Source organism: Emys orbicularis, chromosome 11 (genome assembly GCF_028017835.1).
Source record: "Emys orbicularis isolate rEmyOrb1 chromosome 11, rEmyOrb1.hap1, whole genome shotgun sequence".
Taxonomy (NCBI): domain Eukaryota; kingdom Metazoa; phylum Chordata; order Testudines; family Emydidae; genus Emys; species Emys orbicularis.
In genome coordinates this window covers 46,884,463-46,895,215 of record NC_088693.1, presented here as the reverse complement: position 1 = coordinate 46,895,215, position 10,753 = coordinate 46,884,463, and the positions used below count along the sequence as shown (strand labels likewise).

The following is a 10,753-nucleotide window of genomic DNA, read 5'->3' as shown; positions in this document are numbered from 1 at the left end:
AAAGTCATTCACATTTATCCTGCATGGCAATGAATGCTAATACGTTTTAAGGAAGCTTTTGTGCTTCAGTGCATATCCCTACAACAAATGAAGTGCATGGGGAAAGAGCTTGAGCAGTCAGTCAGTGAGTAGTATAGTAGCTGGCTCACATGTATGGAGTAGACTTGTGAGGTCAGAAGAGCTGTTTATAGTGCTGTATGCTTAGGGGGAGAAAGAGAGTGGATTTGTCTATCAAAGGGAATAGCAATTCAGCCAGAAGCTTTCCTTAGCTTTGTAATTCTGAAATGTTTTGCTAGATGAGAGCTGCTACTGTATAACGTGTGGATCCTCTGACGTTTGTAGTGGACTAAGGAATGCTTTTACTTGCTGCTGAGCCTGACTGTAACTGTATTGCTGTAGGACAATTACCATGGGGTCTAGAGCTACTGAAACAGCCCGGGAACTGGAAGGCACCTCTTTAAAGTACCAAATAGGAGGACACACTGAGAAAATGTGGCAACGGCTCAAAGGAATGTGAGTAGATCCTCTTCTTGTTTTTGTGCTGTTTCCTGGGACAGATCTGTTGCTTTTGAATGTGACTAATCAATACAGGGGAGAATTATTTTATAAGCAGTTACTAGTATTTAATATCAGAATGAAATGTCTTTTTAAAATGTATGGTAGTTATTAGATTCAGTCACCTTGTTTAAGAGACACATGGGCAGTAAAATAACTATTGCCCAAATCCAAATGCAGGTAACCTCTTGTATCTGACTACCCACTACGCTGTGACATTATTTTGCATGTACTATCTTCAGAATCAGCATTTCTATAGCTATGTCACCGTTAGAAATGGTTCCCTTTGGAGCTGGTACTTGTTCCCCTGGAAATGGTGGTACATTTAGGTAAGTATATCGCTGTCTGAGGTACTCAAATTAGCTGTAATTCACACTGCTTGGGTGTGCAGGTGGATTAGCTTATATTGAGAGGGTCTTCGATATTCATAGGGATGCTGTATGATTCCTGTCTTGCATAGATTTCCTTTTTTAAACACTTAGAGGCTTATATAGTCACTAAGCTAACATCTACAACATGCAAGCAATTTAAATGCCGAAGACTAAATCCATTAGCCAGTGTGTTCCTAAAGCCACAAAACTTTAATAGTTTATTTAGAATGGCTGTTGCTCTAAAGGCTAATGTCAGTATATATGTTACACTCAGATATGTACGTTACTTAAATAACAGTTTCCCTCTTTAGTGTTTTGGGAGCAAGGGAACAGCATTAGCCTTTGGATGGGGAGGTTTGAAATGCTGAGTTTGAAAGGCTATGCAACAGATGTGGTCTAGTGTGTAAATAGCAGAAGGAACTATTGATTTTAATTTAAAACCTATGGTACATTACAGCATTTAGAGGATTAGATGCAGTACAGGAAGGTATAAATTACCAGGCTTCCTGTGCCCAGGGTGGGGATTCATCCTGAGTGTGGGAAGGAGAGTTTTTGCCACCTGCTTGCCTGCAGTGTTCCTTCAGTGGAAGTCAGCTTTAAGTCGTGATCAGGGCGCTTTAGGAAACCAGCTGGCAAAGAGAGTTGGTTACATGCACTGAATTCTTTGGCCACTCTGTCTAACTCTGCATGCTTTTGGGAGAGTGCTGGCCCCTGTTAATTCCAGCGAGTGCCCTGGTGGTAGAGTTGTTTCAGCCATTTTTTGTGCCACAACCTCACCTGATGGAGTTTCTATCACTGGAGACCACCACCAATCTTTACAGGGACTTCCATTGGTGTAGACTCTAAGTTGACTTAGTATTTGTAAGGTTCTCTGCAATTACTAGCCTCCTAGATTAAAACGTTTTCTTTCAACTGTCTCTAATTAGTAAATTGGGTCAGTTTTATTATGATAACTAATTAATGTAATAAAAAACAGCCTCACTCTATACCGCATATCAAAGCAATAAGGTTAATTCCTTTGAGAGTATGTAAAGCAATGCAAGGCGTTTGAGGCTTATCAAACCCCAAAGGAATCTGAAAACCACAATATGCCCATATTGTAAGTAGGAGCCAACCCCATAAACATTGTTCCTCCTATAGGATTTGTTAAAGCTAAAACATTTTACAGTATTCTAAAGTGAAAAAATATTATTTTGACAGATAGAACCAGCTGAGCACTTTCCTCAGCCTCTCCTATGATTTCATTGAGATTGTGAATATTACAAAGAATACTGAATGAATTGAGTCTAAAATGTTAATTGTTTCAGGGGAGCTCTTTAAAGACCATATTTATTCAAAGCAGGAAATAGCGAGGAAAGGGACTGATTTCAGTGCGCACACAGTGGTATTAAAACAAGTGTGTGTTTTTCCAGGAATGGGGTGAGTGGGGCAGGTCTGCAACATGTATCGTGGTTCTGAAGAAGAATCTCTATGTATAAATTAATTACTAATTAGCTAAGGGAATTGACTTCTCATAGGTGAAGTACAAGATGGTGTCTGTTAAGGGAAATGAACAGAAGGCTAAAGTCAAATTCCACCGTTAGTTGTCCATGCACGGTTCTCACTGAAGGCGATGGGAGCTATGCTTGTGAGTCCAGAACAGAATTTTACCCCTGGGAGCTCAACGGAGCCCATGACTCTGTCTCAGTTTCATCACTTTAAAACTGTGGTTTCAATAAGGCTTTCATTGTCACTTGTGAGGAGACAATGAGGATTTCTCTGGCCTGCAAACTGGCTCAAATTAATCTTTGAGTTTCATATGAGTTTTATTTTGTTGTATTTAATTTCAATAATAATAAGCTAGGTTGTGTTTAATAGCTGCATGCTGCATCTGTATGCATAGCTGGCTTGTTATTTTCTGTCAGCATTTCAAATATAAGCATTATATATGTAGTTCTGCAGATTATTCCAAGATGAAACACCTTAGTTCAGTCTGAAACTATCTGCCTTTTGATTATCAGTGGAGGGTCCTCTGCAAAACAATATTTTGGAAGTATCAGCAAATGTAATTGTTTGACTAAGTATTAACATGCAAGTCATCAGCCCAGAATCCAAACAGAATAACTGGTTTGGGCATTATGGATGTGGTGGGACAAAAGGAGTTTTTTCCTTACAGGGAATGGAATGGCTTTGCAGGCTGTAGCAACCCTATTGCCCTAATACACTTCTTCTGTGGTGGAGCCCTGGAGATTTAACAACATTGAAACCTTTGGCCATGCCCCATCTCCATATGATCCATGTGGCCCTGGAGTCACCAGAGAGCTGATCTGCAGGCTGTGCAGAGGGCGTGCACCTCTGCCTGGCTACCCCAAATCCATCTGCATTGCTTGTGCATGGAAACTGCTGGCAAGGTGCTGGCCTTCTGTGGCAGTGGAGAAGAGGGCCAGATTTGCCCCAAATGAATGATGCATAATACTCGATTCGGAGTTCATAGGTGATAGGGTTCACAATACCACCTTCCTGGAATAGGAGTGTCTTGACCTGAGCTGCTGTTCCTTGAATTAAGACACTTTGAATACTAAAAGTGTGAACTCCAAATGTGTTGGTACTTCAGGGAGAAGACAAAACAAGCTGGTATCTCAGTTAATAAAACAAATAATAAATGAGCCAAATTATTCCTTTAATTATTCACTCCTTACACAAACTGCACTTAAAGGACTAGTAGCAGAAGTCTCTGACGCTGCTGGTAGAGCTCATACAGCCCATCTGAACCGCAGTTTTATACAAGCATCATTTACCAAAAAAACCCTATATCTTAGTGTTAGGAGCAAGTTCCACTCAGACAACTGGAAGCTCATACATGAGAAAAGAATTTACCTTTCATATAGGAATATTTGGCCTCTCTTCATTGTGCTAGAACTGTGGAATCTAAAAATTTGGGAGGGATTGAATTCAGGGGTATGGTTAGGGTTCGTATCTAACTAGAATTGTTTATATTATGCAACCTGTAACTGTTTTAGATTAGGGGAGGCACAAACGGTCTTCCCTCTGCTAGTGCTGGCATCAGTGCAGGGGTGAATCTGCTCTTCAGTCATTAATTAATGGAAACATTTAAAAGAATATAGACAATTGCCTTCCTCAGTTTTTGTTTAATTACCAGGGGAGAACAATTTAAAGGAGAATAATCGTCATACATTTTTAAGGCTAGAAGGGACCAGTGTGTTCACCTTGTCTGACCTCCTATAAAGGCTATGGAACTTCACCCAATGATTCTAGCATCAAACCCATAACTTCTTTCTCGTATCATAACTAACAAATAAACCCAGTCATCCCTCCTTTGTTTTTCTTAGTTTTCTGTACACATTTTTACTTTATACTGCATTTGGTGCTTAAATTTGTTAGTTTCTTCTGCTCCACATGCTTGATCCAAGAAAGTTCAGGAAAGTCTAGACTATTGCTACTGCAATTATTGCTGTCATAAGCAGAAGAAAGAAGATAGTCTGGAAGGTGGATGGACATGATAAAAATACCTACCTATAGAAAAATCTCATTTAATGTGTAACTTCTACTGTATTGGCAAATGGATACAAAACTTAAGTGGCAATCTAAATTGCTGCTTCTTTTCTAATGTAAAAAAAAAACCCTTTAGAGGAAAATCAAAAACATCATTAGGTAGTCTCAAGTTTTCATTAGAACTAAAGCTAAATGGAATTGAAGTAAAATTAAACCTGTTACGTGTCAAATATAATGTTTGACGAGAACAGAAAAATTGAGGACATTTTATAATAATATACCTAGAATGATATACATCCCATTAAGTCTGCAGTTACAGTGAGAGATTTTTCCATTATAAATCATGAACTTGTTCTTTTGATTTCTGAAGGTTAAAATAAAATGTTGCTGTGTCCGTTGGCTAAGCAAGACTTTTTATGTGGATAGCTTTGTAACCTACAAACACGATTTTTTTTTTTTATTATTGTTCAGTCACTGTAGATGTTTTAGTACTTCAGTTGCATAACCATGTTAGCACTGTAGAGGAACTGGAGTCCTGGCTTAGTCGTATTATGACAATAATATTCTTTTGCCATTAGAAAAACAATTCACCTATTGTAATGTACAGGAGGCATAGTTACCTGTTCTAGTTCACATTGAGTATTGCCACAAGTCAAAACTGGTTTTGATGGATAGGTTAAGATGGAACCCTACAATTTACAATGGGTGGATGGATTGTGTAGAGGACTCTATTGAAGTTGGTTGTAAAATTGCAGAGTTAGAGCCCTACTTTGTAACATTCCTACACTACGCCTAGGAATGCCAGTTTCAGGCCTATATATAGGTCACATCGTTCCAATTGTTATGTATTACTGGACCGTAGAGCGTAAGCAAAGTGAGATATTGTAAGGGATATTTTCTTGAAGATATATGGAGGGATTGTATTTAAACGTGTCTTTTTATTTCAAAATTATTACAAAGAACAAATATCTAAAATATTACTTTAAATTAAAGAATTGAGGACTAATTCATAATATAAAATAGCAATAAAATCAACTACCTACAGTTTTCTGCTAAGCTCAGACTTCTACTTGCTTCCACATTAGATTTAGCAATTTCTAAACTCTACTAAAAGATGTTTCCTTGTCTGTGTAACTCTGCCCTCTTTATAGGAAGGGATAACACATAATCCCTCACCTAAATAATTATATTCTCCTTCTTCATATGACCACTTCCCCCTCAACTTAACTTGCAGGTGCTGCAGACTGTTTAATACAAACCCTTTAATATAAAATTCCTTTGGTAAAACCACATTCTTTACTTTAGTCAATAAAATGTCTACAACAAAATGGTCATTTAGTTGTTATTAAACTGCATTTCCCCAAAAGCCATTGGCTAGAGTTCACATTAACCTTCCTTGTATAAGAAGCCTCTGGTTCTGGCAGTAACTCTACTACAGAGAGCTGTAGAACACAACTTACATACTTGGGTACAGGGCTGGATTAACTCTCCTGTGGGCCCGGGGCTGTTAGATTTTGTGGGGCCCCTGTATACAAGTCTTCTTCCTAATTAGAAGAAAATGTTCACAATTATGACATCGAGGCTATTAACGCTATACTAAACTTGCCTTTTAATTAACATAAGACTGTTCTGTGGTTACAATTCAGTCTTAAAACATGTAAAATATAGTTGTTAATACAAAATAGCCTACTTCTTACCTTAGAACAGCTGTTATATTAGTTTCTTTCTGGGAGGCAGTTTGGGTGCAGGAGGGGGTTCCAGGCTGGAGCAGAGTGTTGGGATGCAGGAGAGGTGAGGGGTCTGGGAGGGAGTTTGGGTGTAGGAGGGGATTCTGACCTGGGGTAGGGGGTTGAGGTGAAGGAGGGGGTGCGAGGTGAAGGCTCCGACCAGGAGGCGCTTACCACAGGCAGCTCCTGGCCGGCCGGCCGGTGATGCAGCAGAGTTCAGGCAGGCTGACTGCCATAGCCCCATGCTGCTCCTGGAAGCTGCCAGCTGCTGGCACGTATCTGCGTGCCCCTGCAGGGAGGGGATCAGCATGTCTCCTTCACTGCCCGCACCTGCAAGCGCTGCCCCCACAGCCGGCCAATGGGAGCTGCAGGGATGGTGCTGGGGATGGGGGCAGCGCGTGGTGCCTCCTCCCCTCTCCCCCTCATGCCAGAGACATGCCAGCAGCCAGCCACTTCCGGGAGTGGCGTGGGGCCATGGCATGCAGGCAGCTTGCCTGAGCCCTGCTGCACTGGGGCCCCCCTTCGCCCGAGGCCCTGGGCTGCAGCCCCTAAAGCCCTTGCATTAATCCAGCTCTGCCTGGGTAAGTAGGAGCTTCCCATCATATGTTATTTCGTTACATAAGCAAATATAATATTCCTTTCCCCCTGCCCCCAGAAAAAAACACACCAGAAAACAGAACCCTAATAAGGTACCATTTAACAATGCTTAAATATATTACTTTGTATCCAATAGGGTAACCATTTGTCCTTATTTTAAGGAACCTTTTTTCTTTTGATGTCTGTGCCCCTTGTATCAGAGGGGTAGCCGTGTTAGTCTAGATCTGTAAAAAGCAACAAAGAGTCCTGTGGCACCTTATAGACTAACAGATGTATTGGAGCATAAGTTTTCGTGGATGAATACCCACTTTGCCGGATGCACGCCCCTTGTAGAATCCATGTATTTTTTACCAGTAATGAAGCAAAGAATCCTATGCTGTTGTACAAATGTAAGATTTTGTACCATATAAACTTTTGGCACAAATATAATATTGAGTGGGAGAATGTCCCTTAAATAAGCTTATCATGTATTTTTCAAACATTTGTCATTTATTGCCTTAAAATATATTGGTCCCTCTATATATCAGCTCACTCTAAGTTGCACATAGCAAAATATATATATATAATGTGTGTGTGTATATCAATCATCCACATCTCCTTGTTTTTCATGGGCTAGATCCTATCAATTCAGTAGAGAAACCATGCAAATGTCTAGGGTGGAAACAAGGAACTTGATTTAATGGGCCAGATTCTTGGCTGATGTAGATTTGTGTAACTCCATTGAAGTAAAAATGTCCCAAAATGTTGAAGTCACTGATGAATACAAATGAACTCTGTAGCTATTTGGTAGCTTGGAGTAATCAAGGCTGCCACTGTATTTTCCTATAGGGGATGTCATGCTATGAAATTTAATTTGTTTGGAGAATGCTTGGTAGATATTTTTCAATTTTTTTTTATGAAGTATAATGTAGAGGATCATTTTCAGGTGTTAGATAAGTTTTAGGTAATCCATTCATTCCCCACCCCCACTAATTAGTGCTAAAACAGATGATGTCAGAATATTCGATAGCAATCATTCTTGCTTTACAGCTGCTCCTGAAACAATCCAATTTATACAGAGCAGATAGACTTAGAGAAATGCAAATGATTAAGTACCTAAATGTTTTGGATATCCACTTGAAGTTATAATTAAAACAGACTTTGAAATCATTTCTATGAAGGAGAGGCTGCCAGGGAGAACCAAGGCCTAACTAGCCTATGACGGCCATGTAAACTACACCTGGGAGCACGAAGGTGCTCCAGGTGGAGGCTCTTTAGCCAACTAGCCAGGGAGCAGCTGACTTGTACAAGCAGGAAGCTGACCAGATAGGAAGGGGAATCCCAGGATGATGAGAGTTCTATTGGTGGGGAAGGCCTTGGTGTATAAGCTGTGTGGGAGCCTCCAGGAAGAAGTGCAGGCTCCTGTATGGGAAGAGCCCTGAGTTAGGACTTTGAGGTAACTGGGGGAGCCCAGAAGAAAAACTGAGAGAGACCCGGGGGGAAGAGAGACAATAGGGGACCTCTGGTTGTTGGCTCAGAGAGGAGAACTGGTGATGTGCCTTGGGAGAGGCCCAGCTGTATGGGTCTGACTGTAGCTGGTGAGTTGAGCCACAGAAATAGTGCTAATTTCTGTGATGGGTCCCTGGAGCAAGGGGTCAGGCATCCAGGAAGGCAGTCCTGGGCCTGGTGTTCAAAAAGGGAACAGGGAACAAAAGAGACCCACAGGGAGCAGTTTAGGCTCCTGTAGGGGAGCCCTGAGGTAGGGCATACAAGAAACAGGGACTAAAAGAAAAAGCCCAGCAGGGGTGGAACACCAGTTGCTGTTGCATTAGGACTCCCAGGGGGCAAAGCCTGTGTGTGTGCGCGTGCGTGCGTGCGTTCGTTCGTTCTGCCAAGAGTGAGAAAGAGCTGTGAGTCCAGCTAAGGAGGGATGAAGGATGTTCTGTTTACATCATCTGGAACTTTGAGTAGCCCAGGGTTTGAACTTCAAGTGACTTGGGCACAGGGCTGAGCTGCGGAAGACCCGGCGAGAGGCATACAGCCTGCAGGAGGTGCTGCAGCCCCGGATGCAGTGAAATTATACACTGACACAAGGGGTTCTCTAAAGGTGCATGCCCCCCTTAACAGAGGCCTAATCTCAGATTTACCCAAACTGGGTTTATAACCATAGATGGTGCTGTAATATTCAAACTAGGCTTTAAAAGTGAACTGAGAGTTAGCAGTGCTCCTATTACTATTTCCATCCAGCCCAGCCTATTGCTGACATCAGCTCTGGTAGTGGGGAAGAATGTAAAGCTAGCTGCACTATTTCAATTGCTACTGCTGCAGCCATTCAATAATGATCACCAAATGACTAGGGCTGCATCCAGGATTTAGCATCTAATAGAACATAGTAATTCCTAATGAACTGACTCTTAAAGATAAACTGAAGCACCTTTAGGAATTTTGGCCTGTAAACTAAATTATACAGTATGTAAGTCAAGTAGTTTGTCACCTAAACTGCTATGTTGTTTCTGTGGATGCCACTAGAATTTTCATTCTTCCTGAATACAATGAAGAATACTCACTGGCTGATACTCTATTGCCTAAGGGTCTGAGTACACCACCGGAAGCCAGACAACCCTGAGGCTTAATCTAGACTCTGACATTGAGTCACTACAGGTATATGTATACAGCGTATGGCGGCGAGCCTCCCCACCCAGACTTTGGTGAGCGGGGCTTGCGGGAATGCTGTAAAAATAGCTGTGTAGACAATGCATTGGAGTTGTGGCTCAGCCAGGCTCTGAAGCCCACCCAACTCCCTAGGCATCAGAGTCTGAGCTGCAACTTCAAAGCTCTGTCTACACAGCTGTTTTTAAAGCATGAGGTCTGTTGACCCAGGCTGGGAAGTGTGTTCCCACAGGCTGTGTAGACATACCCTGTGTGGCCTCAGGGAAAGCATTTGACACATCTGATTCTGTTTCCACATTTGTGAAACAGAGAGAATAATACTTGGGTTTAGAGTCATAGTGTAAACCAGTCAGCTGTGATGTAATTCCTGAAAACACTGCACGACTTCCATGAATATTTATTGCATTAGCTGATACAAAAGAAAGGGCAACCCTGACTTCACCTACAGGACTGCAAATATCACTGAGTTCAGAACAACTCAGGGCCAGGATAGCTAGTGGGAAAAGAAAGTAGCTGGAATCTAAACTAATAAATGCTTGATTATATCTCCAGTCTTTAAAGGGATTTTTTAAATAAAGCCCAATGATATAAGATTTCTTTGTCTTATAAGTTCTTATGAGAGCATGAGTCTTCTAAAATCCAATATCCTTCCTGCTCACAAAAATGAAACAGGAAGACACAGCAAAGGAATGGCACAATGTGTTCCTGGACCAGCAAACCAAGGCAAGTTGGTCTAATTTCAGACCTCTCAACTTTGCCAGTATATCTTTAAATATTGCTTACTGGAGACCGGAAAAATAAGCATCAGGTTACTGTTTCTGAAGTAACTTTCTGATAGGACTAATGGATCTATATAAACATCCTCTCAAAATGCACTCCTTCACGACAATCTCACAACAAATGCCCATCACTCCCTGCCAGGAAGCGATATAAATAAAGGAACCAAAGACTTGAGTGGGCTGTAGCTCAGGCCTTATGTATAGAGCTGATTACACCCTCTGTATAGAAGTGTTCATAATCATAATATGCAGCAATTGGCTGGACTCTTCCCAGTAGCTTGTCAGTGCTATCCCTGAAAAGAGAACAGCAGCAGCGCTGGTTGAATATAATCCATCCAATACATTTTGTGGCCAGTTTTGTTGTTTGTTGAATGACTCTTTTCAGCAGTGGAAGCTTGCTTATTTCCAGTGAGACCTGTTGAGACATGGTAGAGTTTCAGGTCTAGCTCAGTAGCGACCATCCAAGCATAATGCATGTGTTCTTTGGTGTAGTGTTCTTTAACAGGTCTAAAGGACGATTTTTCTCCTATGTAAGTACTCCTGCTCCATTATCTATTGTTTGTCATTGGCTGCAGTTTATTTG

The 10,753-nt window shown here is 41.4% G+C and overlaps 1 protein-coding gene across 2 annotated transcripts in view; it reads left to right on the top strand.

The window, feature by feature from the left end:
• The first annotated feature begins 406 nt into the window (after positions 1 to 406).
• Positions 407 to 10,753, top strand: part of PDE1A (phosphodiesterase 1A) — a 259,510-nt gene continuing 249,163 nt past the window's right edge. The window contains exon 1 of one of the 2 annotated variants that reach the window (XM_065413366.1): positions 407 to 513. In XM_065413366.1, coding sequence (XP_065269438.1) covers positions 410 to 513 — 104 coding nt within the window. In that variant the 5' untranslated portion in view covers positions 407 to 409. The remainder of the gene's footprint in view (positions 514 to 10,753) is intronic. The other variant, XM_065413365.1, reaches the window with a different exon arrangement.